The sequence below is a fragment of the Ostrea edulis genome, chromosome 4 (assembly GCF_947568905.1).
Source record: "Ostrea edulis chromosome 4, xbOstEdul1.1, whole genome shotgun sequence".
NCBI lineage: Eukaryota > Metazoa > Mollusca > Bivalvia > Ostreida > Ostreidae > Ostrea > Ostrea edulis.
The window spans coordinates 50,443,500-50,468,192 of record NC_079167.1 but is presented as its reverse complement, the minus strand read 5'-3'; the positions used below and the strand labels follow the sequence as shown (position 1 = coordinate 50,468,192).

Genomic DNA, 24,693 nt, shown 5'->3' with positions numbered 1-24,693 from the left:
AGAAAATAAAATGGATGACTACCTGACAGTGTTTTCAGTTTTGTTTTCAACCACAAATTAACGCCCAGCTAGTGATTGAAAACCCATCATTTTGATATTGCCTAGATTTTACTGTACAGAAGTTGTCAACACTTTATGTAATGGAATTGATAACCATGAGTAATTAAATTCTACATCTTAATTAAATGTTTTCACATCTGACTTTACTTTATGAACCGTTCATATTGTGTTAACCGATTTGATTGTTTTTCTTCAGAAATCCACATATATAAAAAGAAGGGGTGTGTGTGTATTTTTGATAAAGTAATTACTTTTATATTGTCTGCAACTCTATGCATTGCTTCTAGTGTTCGTTTACTATTTATAAAACTAAATTAGTTAAATAGGATGAACTCAAAATTATAACTAAATAAATTTAAATATCTGCTAATATTTTAAAGATTCAGATCACATGCATAGTACGCTCTGGTTAAAAACTGGCGTGACGTAGAATACGGAACATTCGGGATGTGCCGGAACGACCGATTATATTTGACATTTACACACCACGGTCACGTGATAATAACCAATTGTAGGGCGTTGACAACGATACAAATGGTGTTTCGCTAGCAGACGGTCCGTAAAGAGCTATGCGCAGTCCCACGATGACGATTCGAGTCACTATTGGTGCTTAGTGGCCTGGATGTAAATTAGATGGCGGGGAAAAGGTGCATTTAGACGCGTATCATTAGATGTAAGGCGTGAGGTTTTACCGATATCCTCAAGATATTCCCTAGATTTATTTCTCTCGCCAACTACCATATTCTAATCAAATGCATTTTATAGGAAAATGGTTGTAGTAATTCCTTTCTTTCAAAGACAGCATTTAAATGCAGGAATTTGATAGCAATTGAAGAATGCCATGCTTGTTTACTTAGTTGTTATTGTAATCCGGAAGTGACATGCCCTACAAATGACGTTCAACGCGCGATAAAAGTCGAGTGGATCCGTATCTCGAAAGTCCCGTATTGTTAAATTTTGAAATATGTGATTTCTCCCATAATCTAAATGTTTAAAACAAAGTTCAGTTTCAATCTAGACTAACCCTTCGTTGACTAGATAGACTTCCATGCATGTCTGGGTTGAGATTTCAAAAGTTTTGTATGGTCACACCAAAAGCAGCAAATGTGAGAAAGCAATTATTTGAAATTCTGATAGCATGGACTATACAAATTCTATCTGTTCCACAGGGATTAGTGTAGTTCAGTTTCTTTCATTAAGAGCATAAAGTTTCTATAGCCCGGCTAACTGAATGATCAGTTTTGGAACCAACGTGATTTTATTCCTAATTTTTCAGAATGGTATGAATGTCATATAGAGAAGTATATCGTGCACATATTTTTGCACTAATAACCACTTCTGCAAAAAAAACCACCAAAAAATAATATTGTACCAAACACTTCAGATTGGTCGAAATGGTATCTGAATTTTCACTGCAATTTTTGTATTTTTTATGTAAATGCAGCTGCTTTTGTTTCTCACCATTGCATAAATCATTACCATGACATATGATACACAGTAGAACTCTTTCAATAGGTTTCATTTTCAAAGCTATTTCATCACAATAAGAGTCATCATGATAAACAATGAATGAAATAAAAACAGGTCACGCTTAACCTAGACGTGTTCGCTTTCTCTTGTGCATGTGTATAGGTACGCATATTTTCTATTGAATTAATAAAATAAATTGTTAAGAATTTGTACTTCTATGAAATTGAAACAAAATAACTGTTTGGCTAATTCTATTTGATTGTACCTGTTAATAGCAGTCTATTAAGTTCAGGGGACTTTATGTTTCAGTACAAGGGAGTATTTACTAATCCCTCAACTAATCCCCCCTCCCTCACTTTACAACAAAAAATTTAATGGAATTTTCCAGTCCTGCTGACCACATCATATACCCAATACATGTAGGTAATTAATGGTTTCAACCCTCAAAGAATGGCGAATTAGAGGCGTGAAAAAGAAATCCCTTGACCACATCGTCCAGGTCCTTCGTATCACAGTACAATACTAATCCTTGCGGAAGTTTGAAGTTCCGTTGGCCACTTTACACAGGAAATTAAGTGCTTCACACCTCTGAAGACAGTAATTACAGGTATGAAGAAAAGGAGTTTTGCATATTGCATCTTGAGGCATCGTAATGATGAGGTATGTACACATATATATATATATATATATATATATATATATATATATATATATATTGGCTTTTGTGTTTTAAGAGGGTTCTATTCTGAGGTCAAAGTGAAAGTGAAAATGCCGTGATTGTCATTCTTGCATCTGTAGTCATCCATCATTTTGAAGGTTGAGAGTATTGATTGAATATTGTTTAACGTCCCTCTCGAAAATGTTTCACTCATTATGGAGACGTCATCACTGCCGTTGAAGGGCTGCAAAATTTAGGCCTATGTTCGGCGCTTACGGCCTTTGAGCAGGGAGGGGTCTTTATCGTGCCACACCCGCTGTGACACAAAGCTTCGACTTATGCGGTCTCATCCGAAGGATGGCCCCATTTAGTCGCCTCTTACGACAAACAAGGGATACTGAGGACCTATTCTGACCAGGATCCCCACTGGATGAAGGTTGAGTGTATGTACATGTATTTTCACATTCATCACAAATTGCAACAACTGCCACTCAAGAAATTATATTGGTATTGGCTCTTTTTTTGGATCAAACAGTGCCATTTTTTTTTTTACGTTAGCTTATGGCATGGAGCTTCCGTTTTCAAGATTTCGATTTCAATTTTTTTTAATCTGCAGTAGTCACTTAAAAGATCTGAGATCTAAATCACCCAGAGTGGACATCACGAAGCAGACATACACGTTCTAACGCAAGAGCTTACTTTTAAAAATCCTCAGGCTTTATATTTCCGAAATGTTTTCATAATATTAACTTTTGAGTGTGCGTGCGCTTGTTTTTTTCTTTTGATATCTTATACCGGACACTGTAATTTATAAAAAATAATTTGTATATATAAATGTGCGCGCGCGCGCGTGTGTGTGTAGGTGTGTGTGTTCAACGTAAAAGTAAAGCATCTTAAGCACATCATATCTCAGAGAAGAAGCCTAATGACATCGTATCAGCTTACACGAGGAAGACTCAAATTGACTGGCATATGGCTCAGTCGATAGCATCGTCGATATAAGATCAATGACGTTAAACAACATTTACCAGTCCTGTTTTACTTACAGTGGTGATCAATGACAACCTACTAACTGAATTTGACGACTTACAAAACACGTCACAATAGTCGACACGTTATCAAATTCGATCAGCAATGCATCTTTCCTCGTTTGTTTACTTCAAAAACAAGATCATAGTAATTCTGGAATGATTCGAACATGAAACAAATAAGTTGACCAAATCATTGGACATACCCTTCATAGATATTAGAGAAAAAGATTTTAAGTATTACTTGTTTCCTAGAGCATCTTTCTTACAAAAATCGTACGATATCCTGGAAATCTGAGCACTGTTTTGACGCTGTTTTCAGGAGTTATAAGCTATAGCATTATAGTAGAGTTGATTGACGCTGTTTTCAGGAGTTATAAGCTATAGCATTATAGTAGAGTTGATTGACGCCGTTTTCAGGAGTTATAAGCTATAGCGTTATAGTAGAGTTGATTGACGCTGTTTTCAGGAGTTATAAGCTATAGCAGAGTTGATTGACGCTGTTTTCATGAGTTATAAGCTATAGCGTTAAAGTAGAGTTGATTGACGCTGTTTTCAGGAGTTAGAAGCTATAGTATTATAGTAGAGGTGATTGACGCTGTTTTCAGGATACTGACACGTTACAGACGGCTGGCAACTGGACAAGAGCAGGTAAATGAAATCAAACCACTTTGACTTAGGCACAACCTTTGCATTATTTTTCAGGGGAAAACATGCATTTAATACAAACCACAATAGAATCTCGGTACAACATCACATAAGTCGGGTTCATCTAAAAATTTGCGTCAAAGTTCGTTGCATCACTGTAATTCTTATGAATTCATCGAATGATAAAATTTGGAATATCATTCCCTATATACGTAATGGATGACAGTCTATATTGCTATGGGACTTGTAATATATTGTATACATTTTCTATAAGAGGTTGAGAATATATCAGAACTAAATGTATGTTAGTGCCCCTACAGTGTTGTAGGAGTCAGATTTAAACAGCCATAACCGTTGTAGTCGGTAACTGGCCATGATAGTCTGTAATGAACCAGAATGAACCCAATTCAGTTTTGTTTATACATGTATAATGCTCATTTTACGACACTAAAGAAGCATGGGCGTTAAGACAGTGACTTTGCTTATACATATTATACTCACGATCTAATAAACGATAAAACAAAATAACTACTGTTTCATGGAGAATTCATCTTTAAACGCGTCGACAAAGTTGTAAATTTTTTTTTATCATTTTGTATATAACCAATAAAAAAAAAGAATCATGGCAGTGTAACAGAGTTAGGTAATCGTGCATGCTAGAAAGGTTAACACCCTCCGGAGTGTTGTCACTACAAACCTTCTATTCTTTGTGATGTGAAAAAGTAGCAATCGGAATAGCTCGGCAGTGAAACGATCAGCTTGTAAGCGTGTACACCGAACACCTCTAACCGAAGTACTCGTTCGTTCCATAGGCGCTCCCCAGCTTAATTGTTAAAAAAATATATATATCTAGTAGATATATATATATATTTAACAATTAAGCTGGGGAGCGCCTATGGTTCGTTCAGGTACTCTAACCAGTGCTTGAAAATTGGATTTCAACTGAAGCCATAATAGTCCGAGACGTTGAAAGCATAATTGACAGGCGTGCAACGTGAAAAGTCAACAGAATATAGAAAAAGCGTAAGAGTTACAACTGAACAAATATTTATTTGTTACTACTAGGCATATAAGTAGGTTCAGATGTAGACCATAAGCGTGGCGTACCTGCCTGTTTTGTAAACATTGAGGGTACAGATGTCTAAACATTGCACGGAAGGTAAAAAAAAAAATTTAATTAAGTACTGACAGCTCTAAAGTCATACAGAATAGACGGAGGTATGGAATGATGCAGAGATGCGTTATGATATTGTCCAATTTGTAAAGATTACGACATTGAAAGTTACAGTCTTTGAATTGATCACGTTCAAAATTAATTACTCGACCTTACCAAAACATAAGTCCTGTGACAACTAGTTGCAGAACACTGGCACAGTTTGCGACACAATTGCCACACGTATATTTTTCGTATGCATTTTTCCCCTCTGACATACGGTTTGCCGCAAGTTTGTGGCACACGCTTGTTGCACACTTCTGGTACAGTCTGCTTGGAATTAAGCTATTCTACATAAAATGTAATTATGAAACTCAATATCAATTCAAGTAATATAATTTCAAGAACAATGACATAGCAAGTAATCTTTAACATATAAAAATACAAATAAAAAAGTAAAATATTATTAAAAACAACAGGATGTAATTAATTGTGAGAAGGAAGGAAATTTCAAAAGCCTGGTCCACTTTATATGTGTTGCACTGTGCAATGTTTAAGAGTTCTCAGTGATGTTTTATCCTGTGTGCGTTTTATTTAGAAGATGCTGCATTAAGAAATTCTTTCTACATCTAGAGAAAAGTATCAACCCACTGTAGCCCTTTCTGGTCAGGTTGTCATTTGACTACATTTGCGAATTTTGGCTTTTTCCGTTTAGTTGTGTCCAAGAAAGGTGTTTTTAAAAAAATCTTATTAAAGTTGTATGGTCCGAATTTACATTTTTTTTCCATCTCGTAAAAACGCTATTAAATCACCGCACGTATGTAGTTATGAGGCTGTATGACATGTCATACATAACATTATTTCACCTGTTTTAACCAAAATTATTTAATTCTAAATCGGTGTTTACAAACAACCGCGTCACTCTGCCATTTCAAGTGACAGTCACGTGACCAGTTCAAACTTTTAGATCATCGGTGGTCTTATCTGTGTAAAGCTGTGTGTTTTGTTACAACAGTACCGTGTCATAAGTTTAATAGAAATAAAAATATCAAATACCTCTTAGTAATTCGTTGTTTTACGCTCTTTCAGCCTTAAAACTAGACAGTTGCGTCTGAGTTAATACATCATGTTGGGATTCCCTGACGCGCATGGGGCTATTTATAGACGTCTAACACTAGAATTTATGCGTTATCCGGAACACCTCGGGCCTTTCACCGAATACACCGTGCTTTGGGTGAAAGGCCGAGGTTTTCCGGATGATTTATATATGTACCACACTATATTTACTTTCTAAATAATATTCTCACTGTTTTCTTTTACATGCAGATGTTTTCAAGCATGTAATTAAGGGAAAGTTGATAACTTTGTTAAGTAATCAATTTGCTTTAAAGTAATTATGTACAAAAATAATACATGAACATCGGGTCATACAGCTTTAAACTAACAAGTGTTCAAGAGACGATAATAGCGCTAGAATTGTGTATACAATTATGACAAAAGGGTTGATACTATGTTCTAAAGTACAATGTATATGTAAATATATTAAAAAGCATGTATATCATTTGCAGAACAGGGATATGTGCATGAACGATGAAAGGTTTCAGCAACATTTACAGACAAGAATGACATTCATATTTACAAAATTCACAATGTACTTTTCCTCAGAAATCTGGAGACAATCTACATTAATTTCAAAGTCAACACTGGGAAGGACGTTATATTCTTACAAAATGGTACAGCCCTGGGGAACTTATTAGGTAGTTCACTATTATTCTTTAAACAACTTTTTCTACCTTGGATGAGAGGGAGAGTTTTAGGGCTCAATCTTTTTGTTGTCTATACCTTATAATCAAAAGCATAATTAAATTCTGGCACCCTCGTGCCCTTTAGTTATGTAAAAGTAGAGAATACAAACTACTATCGAAGGAAATGTTTTACTAAAGTGGAAACATTAAAAAAAAATCATATTTATATAAGTAATATCCTGGTTATGATACGTACGAGCATATAATAAGAATCCCATGTATTTAATTACTCCCCAAATATACTTATCACTTACTTAGTTTGTGTATCAGTCGAATTCGTGTGGTGAAATTGTGTATAAGAAACTTTCTGAACACATTCATTTATGCAGTGATGAATATTTGTCCCACTCCTGCATGTAAATAACTTGTTTCGTGCCTTATCATATAGCATGTACAAAGATTTTTCCAAAGGGAAGTAACTCAGACGTATCTCGAAACCGGCGGGTGCAATGTAATTAAAGTAAAATGAAAGGTGAGGTGGTAGTTCGTATCATTGTAGATTCAGCATGATGAATAATTCCGACAAAGACAATTGACAGCAAGATTAATGTAAAAGCAAGATTAAAATACAAGGTCAAAACAACCAGTACGCCAGTTTCGAGATGAGAGCTCTTTTGTGTAGTTAGGAGGAGCATTTTGTGAAAAGACAAGTGGGACATAGTGGACCTAATTAAATTCAGTGAGGAAGACGATAGAATGTAGTAAAAGCGCCTTCTGTTAAAGATGTAAATGTGGGAAATACAAAATACTATCGAAAGAAATGTTTTACTAAAGTAGAAACATAAAAAAAATATCATATTTGCAAGTGATGTCCTAGATTCGAATCGTACGAGCAACGAATTAATGTGATATAAGATTTCATGCATGTATCTAAAAATATTCCCTGAATACTTATCATTTTCTTACTTTGCATATCAATCAAATTCGTGTGATGAAAATGCGTTTGAGAAAATGACTGAGCACATTCACTTATGCAGTGATGGATATTTGTTCCAATTAGTTACATGTACCGTGTACAAAAGTTCTCTAAAGGGAAATAACTTGAATGTATCTCGAAACTTGCGTATTGATAAACAAATTTCGCACTAAATTCAACACCCCAAAAGATCAGTGGAAGAGAAGTCTACAGTGCTGTTCAAAGATTCAAGGTCAAACATGTTTTTCAAGGTAAAACAAATTCAAGCCGCAATTTTGATACCAAACAAAAACAACAACAAAAAAACAAAAACAACAACCAAAACACCGAAACAGAGGTATATAAATCCTTATTTATAATCATTTCTAAGAATGTTTTATGATAAGCTTAATATTTACATTCCAGTACACCTTTACAGTTAGATTGTTTCTTTCTTAATTTAGTGTATTTTAAGGGTCCAAATCTTAAGCATTTGAATGGGAAAAAATAATTCATTTTTTAAACCAATCTCTTTTGCTAAAATACCCCGAGTAGAGAGTAAAAAATAGTATAAGTATAAAATGAATAGCCCCCCCCCCCTATTTTATTCAAGTACTTATGTGCTTATGGTCGAGTCCAAATGTTAAAAATCCGGCAGGTCTATGATACTGCAACTGGGAGTTTAATTTTATACAATTGAAAAAATCCACACAAAAAATCAATTCACCATGATTTGGAAAGAATTGAATGAACCATGTGATTTATGACGCAGCAACATTCAATAAGCTAGAGTCCGTACCGTTTAGAACAATATCTTGAAGAGCGACATAACATCTGGATTCTTTTCAGAATATCTGCATCAACTCCCGTTTACGGTATGACGTCATGGCGTCTGGTGAAATCAATTTTCGCGGGCGCTTAGCATATTGAGTGAATCACACACCCGATGCTTTTAATTAGGAATCCGATCTCGATTTACGGTGCATAGAGCCGTAAACTTCCACAAAGACCAGCTCTGATACATACAGTTTAGATTATTCTAACTTAGTATCAATTAGCATTCCACAAACCAGAGCAACATACCTGGACAAACTGCTATGTAAATTAAATGATAAGGTGAACTGCCACTCACTCACATTTGATATTCCAACTCGCAAATTCACTCAGCACTATATGTTTATGTACATATTGTTGAAACATTAGGGCACCAGGGGTAAATAGAAAGAAAAGATTCTGTATAATCATCATCTCTAATATCTTGTTTTAAGACAGGAGGAGGGAAGGGGTGCGTCAAAAGTTACATATTTTTCCGATTGTACATATTAAACATGTATTTTGGACACCGGATTTCAAGCACATTGACTCTGAGATTGATACACAGAATAAAAACACAACATGTAAATGTATGGGTTTATTGTATGGAAGATATTGGCCAAAGGGGTAAGAAACAACACTTACACAAACAACTGTGGGGTCGCCGAACAACAGGGCTCACCCCCAACAACAACGTCCGAAAGATCAAGTAGCATGCTGGGCTGATCTCAATCATACTACCGACACATACAACACACATGTATTTAACTCTTAATTATATACATAAAATGAAATTAAACTATCCGTGATGCTATTATAATTCCGGAACAAAATTTCCGGATTGAAGCATAACAGAGATGGATTTAATTAACATTGATATAATATATAGTAAACAATACGTTTATCCGAATACTATCGTAAATACTGCTTAGATAAAAACACATATTTACAGACAAGCTGAAATGTGTACATATATTTTAGTATACTAAGAATTCATCCTCTTTACACATTATGATTTAGAATTTTTTTTATTGGTTCTTAATAAGTTCTAAATTAAAAATATTCAGAATTCATTAAGAAAAATAAAGTTCCTGAAATGTGTTTCATTGTTTCAAAAATTTTTAATATTTTTGTAAATTTATCTTTAATACAACATGCAAGTTCAACTGAGAATTAATTAATCTAGAACAGTTTGAATTATTTTCCCAAAATTGTTCAAGAACAGATTAGATAAAAATATGTGATGAACTTAATATTCTGGTGGAATACATGTAGCTGTTTTAATTCTGAATATTGAAGGAAAGAAAAAGTTGTGAACTTTTGGCGCACTGTTTAAATTGAAAAAAAAGTGATGGCGAACTTCTGGTACACTGTTTCAATTCTAGATACTTAAGAAACAATTGTGGTGAATTTCTGGCACACTACTTTGATTCTAGATACTAAAGAAAAGATTGTGGTGAACTTTTAGCACACTGTTTCAATTCTAAAAGTTGTGGTGCACCCCTTCAGTATGTGCCGCTGGCGGCATTGGCTACACATCTGACAAACACCTCTAGCAAATTAACAGATTTGTCTTCCGCAAACTTGCGGCACATTTGCAGCAAATTTGCATTGGTAAAGGCTCTTTTCGGATTACAAAACATTTTATAAAGATTTTGACTTAATATTCAATAACATTATAATCTTTTAAACTAATTGATGTTAATTACTGCCTTGTTGGATAACCTTGACTTCTTTTTTGTTTTCTTTTTTGCACTGCCAAACAATATAATATAATTATTGACATTTTAAGGTTAACACGATGATTTAGCAATTAATCTGAGAAGCACAATATTCCCCGAGCCGGAGGGCGAGGTGAACATTGCACTTCGAGGGTTGCTAATGCATCGTTTTGACTGAGAAAATGTCAATATTTTTTGTAATATGATTGAATAATTAAGAAATTGAAAGTAAATCGAAAGTGGCTACTAGACCCCACCTGATCGGACAATTTGTATACAGCTTCGTGAAGCAAGACCTAGTCGAAAGTGATTAGAGCGCGATCAAGTTTTTGTTTATCATATAATCAAATAATTCAAAACTTCAAAACCTGCTACTACTAGAACTTTCTGTACTAAACGATACCTGATCGGTCATCTATAGACCGAGTTCAACGTCACTATTCGACCATGAACTGGATATGTGATACCCCCCCCCCCCCCATTTTGAAATTTTCTACACTGTTTTTTGAAAGCCTATCAAGTCCCTAACACCATACATCTTGTTGGCACTTTAGCAAGTGGGGCTTTAAAGAGTTATAATGCTAGATATCTAAGTACACGTCCTCTCAACGTATAAAACAAATATAGGGCAGGGGGAAATATAGTATATTGTGTTTATATTAAAAGTAGAAATATAATGCACGTTTATCATCAGTGGGACGAAGATAACCTTGGGGTAACTTATGAATCAGACTAACGTTACATCATAATGACGTCAGCAAACCGAAATGTTTGAAAATGATAACAAAAATACGTATATTTTTATTTATTGAGATTATGGAGCTTCTGAATTGTATATTTTTATTTATTGAGATTATGGAGCTTCTGAATTGTATATTTTTATTTATTGAGATTATGGAGCTTCTGAATTGTATATTTTTATTTATTGAGATTATGGAGCTTCTGAATTGTATATTTTTATTTACTGAGATTATGGAGCTTCTGAATTGTATATTTTTATTTACTGAGATTATGGAGCTTCTGAATTGTATATTTTTATTTACTGAAATTATGGAGCTTCTGAATTGTATATTTTTATTTACTGAGATTATGGAGCTTCTGAATTGTATATTTTTATTTACTGAGATTATGGAGCTTCTGAATTGTATATTTTTATTTATTGAGATTATGGAGCTTCTGAATTGTATATTTTTATTTATTGAGATTATGGAGCTTCTGAATTGTATATTTTTATTTATTGAGATTGTGGAGCTTCTGAATTGTATATTTTTATTTATTGAGATTATGGAGCTTCTGAATTGTATATTTTTATTTATTGAGATTATGGAGCTTCTGAATTGTATATTTTTATTTATTGAGATTATGGAGCTTCTGAATTGTATATTTTTATTTATTGAGATTATGGAGCTTCTGAATTGTATATTTTTATTTATTGAGATTATGGAGCTTCTGAATTGTATATTTTTATTTACTGAGATTATGGAGCTTCTGAATTGTATATTTTTATTTATTGAGATTATGGAGCTTCTGAATTGCAATTTCGTGTGTACTATTTGTGATACCGGCTCCCGATGACGTATCTTCATTAAGATCGAAGTTATCCCAAGCAAAATGTAGAACTGCATTATTGTTCGGTGATACACTTGTTGGTAAAGCTATAAGACTTGACCGGACATTTCTGCACATTTTTTTGAAAATAGGACTGACAGCGACCAAATCTAATAAAAATGGTTATCATCTCGGAGCTTCCAGTAAGATGTCAGATGGTCTTGGCTAAAGACCATATCAATGTACCTTTGGTTGGTGCATAACCTGTATCTTGTGAACATTGTCACATACATCGACCGGAGAGTAACGAAGCATCTTTATATCGTTTGCCACTTGCAACAGTCTAGCATTTCTGGAGTATTCCTTTGTCCATTGAAAGCATAATTGCTGAAGGAGACCAAGGCATCTGCTCAGATGTTATTTGCTTGTCCATTATATGCCATCTAACAATCAAGGCTGTCTCTTTTACTGTCCTTTCTTCTGATAATGCAAACTCAAATATCGTTTCAACTATTCTCGATTCAAAACAGTCTACAAATTCAGTAAATATCTAGATATGTGTTGTAGATCTAATCAGCTGTAATTATCATTAAAATATCAAAGAATTCAGTCAAAATATTGATACTAGGAGCCGTAGCGCCATGCCAACAACCACGAATTTACTCTTACCAGACAATAGGGTTTCAGAAAAATAAAATCTAGAAAATCCCCCAATGGGGAGAGGTGGGGCAATGGTTACCCAAGGTCTATATCATTCAACAACTGTTACTCCAGTTCGTGATAGAAGCAAATACATACTGGTGTGGATCCAGGAAGTTTTGAAAGGGGGGGATTCTTAACTTTGATTTTGGTATTCAAAGGGTGAACCCCACCCACAAAATGCGTTATTTTTAGCAAAATTTTATGACAAAAGGGGGTCCGAACCCCATACCCCCTATGGATCCGCCACTGGACATATATGTGTATATGTTATATGTGTCTCTAATAGAAGTCACCCTCTCTTTACATTTACAGATCCTAATCAAAAGTGAGTAAAGACGCGAGTTTTCATTAAACAATTAAAAATGAAAAACAGGTGTATCAATTTCCTAATTTAATATTGGTTCGATGTTGGTGAAATAAAATATCATATTCACATTGAGAGTACAACAGGTGAACATACGGGTTTTTTCAGTTTGTTGGATCTCAGCCAATTGAAAGCCTCAGAATCATGTGATCATATCATAATATACAATGATATGATGTCCATGAGGTCAATCTATGTTTTATCGCACCAACCAAAACTACAATATCCACTGAGGACTTCGTACTATTGGTTGGTACGATACAACCATAAATTTACTAAAATACCAACATGCTACAATTGTATTTTTTTTTTATACCGAAGTCAGTATGCTCTTATGCTCTCAATGCCAAATTATATTTCTTCCAGTCAAGTTTTTTTTAAACATGAGGTATACAATGTCATTTGAGCATATTGTACTATCTTCCATATCCTTTGGGGGAAACATGAAATTTACAATAACACTATAACATGCTTTAGGATATTTACGATTAATCGTGTGTTATCTTTTCCACCAATCGATTTTTCTGAAATATAATGGAAAAAAAAAGAAATTATAGGATATTATCTCCCTCTTGTTTCGTCCGTTATGTTATTTTCGACTTTTGATGATCGGTTCTCCATGTATGTTCATTGACATAATTCATTAAGTTTAATGAACCCCGAACAGGAGTGTAATTATTACGCTACAATGCGACAATTACGTTTTAAATTCTGCCGATACCGAACCACGAAGGGGATCATAAATAAAATATCTGCTGACAAAATTCTGACACATGGAGGATACATTTACCATCTCGTATGACCCGTAATGTACAACTGGACGTTATAAATCACAAGCGACATTCCCCATTTGATATTGTTTATACAATTTATTGCTAAAATCAATTGATTCTATCTGTTTCGGCACATTTATTCCACAAATGAGTGACAACATCTAATCTATTGTCAATGTTATTCCTCCCCCCTTTCCCCCTGATCAAATCGATGTGTTACATTCAATATTAAAACCCAAACATAGACTATTGGAACCACATGCAAATCTATTTCAACTGCTAAATCACAATAAGTACAGCAATCATTTTTCTGGAACACATCAAACCAAAGTGCAGCACTTTGTAATAAGCGAAGATAGACTGGAGAAATAATATGCATGCATATTATGCTGTAACTGCATATTTTGAATAACTAATTTTGTATAATATTAATATATAATATTTCTCCTGAATAAAAAAAGTCGCACAATCCCCCAAAATCATAACCCCAATGAATAAATACAAAACAAAACAAAAATCGAAATTTTAAACCCGAGAAAACGCGATTTTTTTAAAACCTACTTCAGAACTGTAGCTTTAATCTCGGCTGCGATTCAGTTCGGCTGAATATTTGGACTGACGCCTTCACCGAATCTCGGAACAGTCCTTCATAATTCATGTCTGGAAATTTACTTTCAGCTTTAACCGGTTCTAGCAATTAATGTGCACTTAAGTGACACTGCTGTTCGCTCCAGATAAGTGATTTGACTGTTAAGAACCCCCTATCACTATCAATTTTGCATTGCTTACCCTGTAGGTATTAAAATCCCAAAATGAAAACAGTCACTAAATTCTCCGTTCAAATGAAGACTTCCATTGCACAATATTTTATCTCCTGAAATTGAACAGTTCCTATAGCCTATTTTATCTAGTTACTGATACATAGTACCTCTACATACCTACCTGAATATCGCTAATTTAAAAAAACAAACTATAGGAACTCTTCAACGGAAATTTTAGTGATAGTTTGTTTTATGGATTTACACACAGGGGTTAAGCCCGTTTTTGGGCCCGAACCCTGTGATACCATAAATATAGATTGATGGTATCACATAGTTCGGGCCCAAAACAGGCTTAGCCCCTGTGGATTTACATATTTAGAAGGTAAGTAATGCAGTATTAATAGTGATACAGAGCTGGTTTAATAGTTAACTAATTTATTTGAAGCAAACAGCAGTGTCACTTAAGTGCACATTAATTGCTAGAACCGGCCGAAACTAAAATTAAATTTCAAGACATGAATTATGAAGGACTGCTCCGAGATTCAATGAAGGTGTCAGTCAAAATATTCAGTCAAGCCGAATCTCAGCCGAGATTACAGTATTTCTAGAAAAAAATCTAAAACTTAAGTTTTGAATTTTCTTCTGTCAGAGCAGTCAAAATTTGAGTAAAATCCTTTCTTTTCGAGAAATCCAGGTCAGGATTCCCCACGAGAGATACAGAGAACCCATACTCATAGTCAAAGACGCATTGATATATGATAATTAATTAACAAATCAGAGCATATTTCCTGTAGTTTGCAACAAGTTCCATAGCCCATCATGACGTTTGCAGATGCTTTTGGAGTAGGACTAAATGTTACACTAGCCGTTTTCACATTGTTCCAATAGTGCAAATTATATAAGTCAGACAATAGAATTACGAAGGCTCGGTAATTTCGCAAAATAAATTTGTCGAAATATGATTTACAGAATGCAAACAACCAAAGCACCAAGGAAGCACTCTCTCCGAAGCAAAAATTATCACTCTGATTTATTAAAATGAAATCTAAATACGATTCTGACAGTGCTGAACGTCAGACCAAAAGTTATGCCTTGCAATAACTTCCCTGAGCCAGGAAATTGTTTCTATCGTGAATCAACGAGAATCGAGATATATATTCCTAACGAGAGCATTAATCTCTCTTAGTCAATTTCCCGAGTATTACTTTTTTGATATTAGATTTTCCTTTCATTCTTACAGAATTATTTGGTCATTAATTACTTTAAGATCATTCAATGGGGTCACTTGAAAGGAAGAAGAATAGAGTCGAAAAAGAATTTTAGATAATTTTTCACAATTGTATGTGCTCTGTGTGTTTATTGTGTAGGTGTCGATTAAAAAACTTTAATTCGGCAAGATGCCTATTTTTAAAAAATACATATCTTTATCCTTTCTCAAGGTTATTGTGCGTCCGATTTTATTCCTTTTGTTCCAAAACAAACATAAAAACATATTAAGATTAGATTTGCAGATATGCTACAATGAATATATAATATCCAGAATAGTGATCTTTAGTGTTCCAAACGGAATGATGGTGTAAAGAAGTAGATTGTTTTCGACAGAAATTGACAGGAATGGGCTAGAAAGATGCCCATTATAGGTCTCCAGCGAGAACGGTTTTGATCAAAACGCGCCTTATTTATTTAGTGTTCCATCCATGGTTCATTTGCGAGTCACATGCAACGGACATGGGGGGAGAGATTCATGAATATTTGAACACTCTCACAAAAACATTCCAGTAGATTAATTGAAAAATGTACTTTGCGTCATCTCATTTCGATTTTGGAAGGACGAAGAATTTGGGGTACGTCCTTTGTTGTTGTGACTAAAAATACAATGAATTTCACCTAGGTAATTTTTTTTAAGAAAACAAAATGAGGGATGGATGAAATAGTGACAAATTTGTTAAAATTAATAATAAAAGTATTTGAGGAAATTTGGTCTACCATATTCTTTTATATTCACTGGTGTTTGTTGGTTGAGTTTCATAACAAAGATTAGAATTCAAAACTCAAGTCATCAATGGTAATAACTCACTCGCCGATCAACTCAAAATATATATTTTGCTGCACAAAAATTAGATAGCTTATTAGCATTATGAACAATCTAAAATTAGATGCAAGATCATCTCGCATACTCGCAAGTATGTGAGTATGCGAGCGGATCTAACATCTAATTTTGATAAGATTGCAATATGAACTGACTTTGACACAAAAACATTTTTGTTTTAGATCGTCACTTCGCATATATTGTTTTCTTGATAATAATGTAGATGTTTTATACAAGTAATTATAAATGTATAGCATATTCCGTATCACTGAAACGCATAAATGTATAGCATATTCCGTATCACTGAAACGCATAAATGTATAGCATATTCCGTATCACTGAAACGCGTAGCACAGTTTTTAAAACTAATAATTCGCCGCTAAAATAAAGACTTTGCTGCATGTATATATGATACAATTTCTGAAATATCAGTCTTAAGCCCGCAATGGATTTGACGTTGATTCAGATAAATTAACTATACATTTTCCTTTTGCATGAAACATTCTTGGAGAGTGACAGTTGACAAGGCGCCGTGTTCACAAGCGACATCCGATAATAAGATCCGCGCTGCTGGAACTTAATGTTTATTTTAACTTATTTTCCACTAGAAATCTTAACCTCATGGAATGTCAATAAAACTGACTTGTAATTCGTTCCTTTTGTAAGCGTCAGATTGATATTTGTCGTTCCTTATTACGCAGTAGAGGGACTTCTGTTATCTTATTTAGCCAGTATAAATCTCGTCCCATTCCCTGCAGGCGTGTGAACACTGATTGTCTTATGAATCAATTGGTAGATATGCGCGTCAATCATGTATTTGCAAAAGATTAAAGCATTTGCAGGATCGCCATTTATTACAAACTATAATTAGCCATCCTAAGCAGTTACAGATATCAAACAATTATGTGTCTTCGCTTTCGCAAAAACTGACATCCACTAAAGGAGTACATTTTCTCCAGAATTAGAATACGATTACCATGATCGCTCGAACCAGTGACTTGCTGATTTTCACAGCTGACAAAATATCTTCATAGCCAACACATAATTGAAGCAATACCCTCAAGCGGAGTATGAGAATGTACTGGTTGACCTGCCTCTATCTTATTTAATGTCGTACCGGCTATTGTGACACATTTATCAGCCATCAAATTCAATGCATTACTGGTTCAAGGAGATCATGGTGAACCTGGAAATGGTATATTATTACCGCGAGTTGCATAAATGAAGATATGTTGATTGTCGCATGAAAACCTCGACCAACTTTCTTATGAAGAAAAAGATCAAAACAAATTTCCCGCTGGCATCTATAATGGTAGCTTAAATGGCGTAAACATTGCTACTTGAGAAATCTAATATGGTACAAATAGAATTTGATGAGACAGGGAAAAGTTTCAAGACCGGTACCGTTCATATCAAATCAATAACTGTAGTAAGTTATAGGTGGATGACAAATCATTTGATTAGTATTCCAGCTTTCAAACTTAAACATGCAATAAATTGATTTTTTTTCCACAAAGGTGAAATATCGTTGGGAATAACACACCAAAATACAGTAGCATTAACACAGACAACAGCTCTATATAATTCTAATATCTCTCTCTCTATTATCTATCTATCTATCTATCTATCTATATATATATATATATATATATATATATATACATGTTTAAATATATATATATATATATATATATATATATATAGAGAGAGAGAGAGAGAGAGAGAGAGAGAGAGAGAGAGAGAGAGTCTCTTTTCAACCAGGATGTAAATACATGTATAAACATACCTCGAGGCTTTTGTCGATATCAATTTCTATTAAGTAATACTATTTATCGCCTAATTCCAAACAAAGTTTTCTACCATAAGATATCATTAACCTATTTGTAACCCCCAAAGTGATCTCTTAATTTTTGAGCTATTATCACAGTTCTGATTCATTGATTTTGCTGGTGTATTGCATTGTATATGCTTCAGTTAACGGCAGTGAATAATGCTCTCAATCCAATTTCACACCCGCGTGTTTTTTGGGGTTTTTTTTGTTTGTTTTTTTTTGTTTTGTTTGTTTGTTTTTTCCCCCTATATTTCTATTAACTTCAGTAATAACGCAGAATTATACCAAGTTTGTATTTAAAGTTTGAAATAGCAACGTTTGAATGTGTTCGAATTTTGAATGCATGAAATGTCCAAAATCTATTTCATTTGGAAACATTTTGAAAATACATGTCGATTCGGTATGATAAACAATTTACTACATGAATGTTTGGGACACATTAAACTTTATCCAACCACGTAAAATTATATTCCCCTTTGGGTGTTGCCCTGAGGATTTTTTTTTTTTTGGAGGGGGGGGGGTGTTTGCTTGTTTGCTGTTTTTGTTTGTTTTTAGTGAATATAAAGCGTCGTAATCCCTTTTTATAATGCATTGCATGTATAGGATACTTAAATATATATTCAATGAATTGTCTGTGCTCTCGAATCCACATTTATTCTCAAAACGTTTCCATGGACAACATAATGAGCACTTGACATTCAATATGGTGACATCACAAAGCATATGTTCTTAGTAACCTCCTATTTTTATGGTAAACAAAGAGGTGGGCTATTATAATATGATTTTTATTCTCCCCATACATATGATCGAATAGATTAATCAAATTATAAAATTTATCTGAGATTAATCAAATCATTTCTTTTATGACATTTATATCTTAGATTAATCAAATTAATTCTTTTATAAAATTTATCTGAGTTATGTAAAGTGTGAGACAGATATATTTTGAAGGTTATCTATGAGATTGTCCCCTCCCTCTCCCCAAATAATTCAATTTGTGTTTCATGAGATTTCAATACTATTGGACATTTGTTCAGGTCAATTTCTTCAAAGTGATAAAGTTTTCTTTTCTCCGACAAGTCCATAAATATTACTACACGATGAAGACTCAAAAGTCCTTTCAATATGCATTAACCATTAACAAGTTTGCATTGCACAGTTAAAGGGGACTCTGGTTTTGATGTATTAAAAATACCAACAGATTTCCCATGTAGTTCCCTACGAACTCCATCCATGCTACGTAACATATAACAGTCAATGTCTCGTCGTATCACAGCCAATACTGACCATTTCTAAATTATTCTTTCAATTACTACGATATTACAAGAGTATTCGTGAGGAAAATTGGACCCACGAAGAATCATCAAAGACAGAGATGTTCTCATTTTTTGGCATGTTTGGAACAATTTTGCCTGTCAGTGTCATTAATTGCTTTTTGCAGAATCGATTGCACTCTCAGCTATCATTTTCGCGTCCTCTCGTGAATTTGCTTTCCAATTTTCATGATAAATTTTCTTGACAAAATAACAAAGTTGAAATGAAATTATGAATATGACTAGGACTTGAAAACGGGTGTGAAACACATTCATAATTTTGCTGTAAAGTACAAGATGGTTGAAATCCATATAAATTTTCCTAACATTAAATATGCATAAAGGTTTTTCCTATATAAAAAGTAATGCACACCAGTTCAACTTAACATGCAAAAGGGTCAATTCGGACGGAAACATCGACAGCCTATTTATAACGTATAAATGTAATCATTATACCGTCACTAACGGACGGAGTTACCAACGATACCAAAAGGGTAAATATGATAGAGACGGTATAAACTGGTTAGTAAATTACTATTCTGTTCCATTCCTCTATTAAGTGAGAGACCTCGCCAGAGAGAGATAAAATCAAATCCTCAAGACTCGCGCAAACATCCAAGTATGTCTCAACCAAGCATTGAGAAGCTTTATACTCCAAAGAGTTCCAGTGGATGCACTTTTTCGTTACTAGTTAATCAAGAAATGGTTATGCTTTGCTGACATATTTGCTAAATATAGACATAGAGATGAAAGGGAGACATTCAATTTGTCAAATTGAAAAGTAGAGGGACAATGAGACAAAAATCATATTCGCAAAAGAACGATAAAATATGCTTTGCGTATTTTATGTGCATAGAATAATATGTCCTGGGATAGTACGATAATTTGATTTTAAAAAAAAGTTTTATCGAGTTATTTGCCATTGATTTCAATAGTTTATTTTAATACAATACAGTGCAAGTATTTTTTCTGCTTTAGTCATCTACATATTTTGGTTTTGTGAAACACTACTCACTTTTCATACTTAACGATGGAGTGCTACATGAATTATGTATTGGAATAAGAAGACTGGTATCATATGATAAAAACAATATGGGTGACTTCTTGATACATGCACATAACCTAAAAGATAAGGACACATTATTCTGGTTCTCTAGAAAGTAAACTGACATCTAATTAGTTTTTATTTAGTTTTACTCGCTACTTAGAATCCACATGATGTGCAGCACAGCTTACGATTAAGACTTATTTCGTATCACAAATATATTGACAAGGTTTTCCCCTGTGAATGATCAGGATGAATGAGATGATGATACATGTATCATAATAACATCTCTTAATTTTCTTTTTGAATTAGTGTACCGACTTCTCCTAGTGTACCTGGTTTATATCTTCTAAACATACTTTGAAAGTACGCTATTGCTCTATAAACCATCGTTTTCATCGAAACACGGCGTACGTATTTATGTAAATCACATAGTCTCTCTCTTTAAGGAATATATCAGATGAATGAATTGGTCATCTTGTGAAATGGTCTAATTCTTCACATAAATAGTAGTAAATTCTTTTTGTGAATTGGTCTAATTCTTCACATAAATAGTAGTAAATTCTCTTTTTGTCTTCCGTTAATCAATGAACGGGAGTAATCCTACCCTCTGCGATCAGATTTTCTCGATGTTGATGAGTTGTGGAGAAATTCGAGATAATCAAGTTTTAAGGTATTGCTTTTGGGGGGGGTCTTATTGGGAATTGATAGCAGGAAATTAAGAAGGATGAACGCAGGAAAACCAGTGTTAAGATGTCATCTGTTAATGACAGATACCAGAAAGAGTTTCCTTGCAAGAAATCAAGACTCATTGTTTAATGGGTCTAGATTTTTATTGGCCAATGATACTAGTTGCCAAGCATTACAAAAAAAAAAGAGTTATTATGTCTCAAATATTATTCCGAAATGTATGTCCTTTTAATGTTTTTAGTCTTACCACTAACATTTATATCGCCTTCAGAAGTCCAAAATTAGACATCAGTCTACGATAAACCTATTTGTGGCCCCGAAAGACGTCATTTTTTTCCCTTACTTTAAACTACAAATCGGATGCTTTCTTCGAATGCGCGCAAGGGTGATAATATTGCTTAGTATCATTACTGCTTTAAAGAGAAAAAGTAGATTCTTCCAGAACTTATTAAATATTAATCAGGAATCAAGGCTGTCTGCAACCCTATAGTCTCTTTATGGGTACCAGTACGCTGAATATTTAAATGTCTTGACGTCTTCGTGTTTTAGAATCCTGGGAATGTAACAAACAAATGCTACTATTATTGGAGTGAAGTCTAGGTAATCACACAACAGAATTCAATAATTTACTTTGCTTTAAATATCACTTTTGTTATGTGAATGTTCTATTGCAATGGAAGGTCCATTTCATTTCTTTCAAATCGAAAAGAACACATGGAATATTTAAAAATCTTGCCTCTCAGTTTTTGCAAGAGTATAGAAATGTTGACACTACATGCGTACCCTTTTTTTTCAATATGTATTCTTTGAATTCTTACTGTTTGACTATCAGGGTTATCATTTTCAATACAATTCTGCAGAAAACTTAAACATCGGTTTGAACCTAATGTCATCAAGATAAAAATTAATATTAAATTCTCCTTTAACCTAAATACAAATATGACAAAGAAGTCTCCATTTATTAAATTTAAATATTCAGATTCTTAGACGATGTATCGTGTAATTATAATTATATCCCTAGTACTTGTACAAGACCCATGTAACTGTTTCCCATCAGTATATTCGCCTAACCCATTGTTAAGTCTTAAAAACCAGAACAGAAGAGGCAAGCCTCACGCCGCTGTGAATACCATATTAATATTTCCTTTTGTTGTGTAGCATGACATTAGTGTATGCTTTTTGAAAGATCTACACTACAGCAGTGGAAACATTGACATATTGCGTCGTGTGATGTGTCGCTTTACACAAAGTCTTTATTACTTATTTATCATCTTTGCCTCTGTTGTAGTATTTCAAATGACGTATTTTTATATTCTCTTCATAATAATGAAAACATCATACGGAATATTTTATTTTGCTTGAAAAACATATACATGTATGTTTTTATTTCTGCATCATTTTGACTTCATTTTAGTTTAAATAGCCACAAATATATCTAGTTGCTAACATTGAAAGATACTGAAATCTATTTATAAGTTTTATATATCTAGTTGCTAACATTAAAAGATACTGAAATCTACCTATAAGTTTTATATGAAATTCTAGCTCTGAGGAAACTCGGAACAAAACAGAAATACGACAAGTGTAAATTTAACAAATCCCCATAGAATAATCTGATAAGAGACGAAAGCAAGTCCCTCAACCATTTCCTCTACATAAAGTAATTGATATCTGCATTCGCTACAGTGATCATAGACACAATTCAGGTTTGAAAAATATGCGTAATGCATCGACATGGGATCAGTTTTGTTAAACTCATGGTTAAAAATGTATATTCATGATGGTTCACATGAAGGCCACCATGGATTAATTAATTAGATCATACAACGAATACTGTTTAACTTCCTCCAACCAGTACTTTATGCTGCTAATAATCTCTGCTGAAATTGAGCTTTATATTCTTTCAAGATTTTGGAACATGCGTTTAATGTAATATCATTACGATTTTTGGACAGTCATATAATTGCTTTAAATATCTAGATTAGTGCAATAGAAGTGGGCTTACCTGCCAAGAGCATGTACACAATTAAAAGGCCTCTATGGAATCCTACAGGCTGACCAACACGTTCCATTGTGTAGTCTTCATGAATAAGTTGTTGCTACAGTTTAGAATCAGACAGATTCATATGATTTCAGACAAACAATGCGTCTCTTGATTATAAACCGTATAATCAAGTCAGAAAATCAGAGGGCCTATTCAAGCGGTCAATATATAAATATATTACTAATTGCCTGCAGAAAGCAACAGATTAATCGTTTCCGATTGTGGGCATATTTTCCAAAACAAACAACCAAGATTTTGAAGCTTCGCTCTTTAAATAAGCTTAGTACAATCAGAACCTTTGAAATCTTCTTCTTAATGAATGACGTACGACATGCTTTATCCAATAAAATTGAAGACATGCGGTCTGCCTCGCCTATTCCAGTCACACTTCGGTTTCAGGTTTGGGCTTTGGAACGCATGAAATGTACTCCCGTTTGTAGCCGTCTGTATCGATTCCTACACGTTCGGAAGAAAAGCGATGTCACCAGACTTAGCTTTTTGGTTGGTTACTGTTAATCGTTCGTATTGTTCCTGTTCCTTTTGGTTGCAGCGAAAGAAGGTTTCAGAGCGCAGACGTTTTCCTATTACAAACTGCTGCAGCGTTTCATTCAGTCACACGACTATAACTGATAAATGAGTTAATCACAGCACATCTATTCATTGATACGTGGCTTTATATTGTTTTCTCCTCAACATATCGAAGAAATTGCAATCCTGTTTTGAAAACACTACTGTGCCTTCAAGAATCAATATAATTTAAAGTCTTCTTTAAAATAACACTCATTGATATTTACCTTGTATTAGAGTGCCTACTTTTCCCACAGCGAGTTTTTATGTTTAAGTTAACAACATCTTCGACGTTCGGATACTTCCAGGTTTTTAATGAGGATTGTCAATAAACTGCTTGTCTCCAACAACCTTAAAAATCAATCCTCCGTACTCGATCAAGGCTATCAGTGTCGGTTGATTCACTGAAACTTCCTTCTTAAGTCCTCACAAAAGATTGATACAGAGCGGGATGTGGAGGAAATTTACAAAGGTAAGCAGATAGAATAGCTACTGATTTTTACAGGTCTTGTAATGTTCATGTTAATTTCAGGGTAAAGGACTGAGAAAACAAATCGAACTGATCGATATCAATATAAAGCAAGCCATCATAGATACACTTTAAACAATCATTGAAAGTACAAAAACAAACAATGTAGCCCCAATTAGAATAGTGCCTTAATGTTTATAGATTTCGTCCAGATTGTTTACATTTGATTTAGAGAAAACTTTGTAG

The 24,693-nt window shown here is 33.9% G+C and overlaps 1 protein-coding gene across 1 annotated transcript in view; it reads right to left on the bottom strand.

Annotated features, from left to right (window-relative positions):
- The window catches only part of LOC125671964 (acetylcholine receptor subunit alpha-like), a 29,341-nt gene extending 4,935 nt beyond the window's left edge, over positions 1-24,406 (bottom strand). Inside the window, exons 1-2 of the mRNA XM_048907969.2 lie at positions 23,708-24,406; positions 23,373-23,466 (exon numbers count right to left, since the gene is read on the bottom strand). Coding sequence (XP_048763926.2) covers positions 23,373-23,466; positions 23,708-23,770 — 157 coding nt within the window. The 5' untranslated portion in view covers positions 23,771-24,406. The remainder of the gene's footprint in view (positions 1-23,372; positions 23,467-23,707) is intronic.
- Positions 24,407-24,693: the final 287 nt, after the last annotated feature.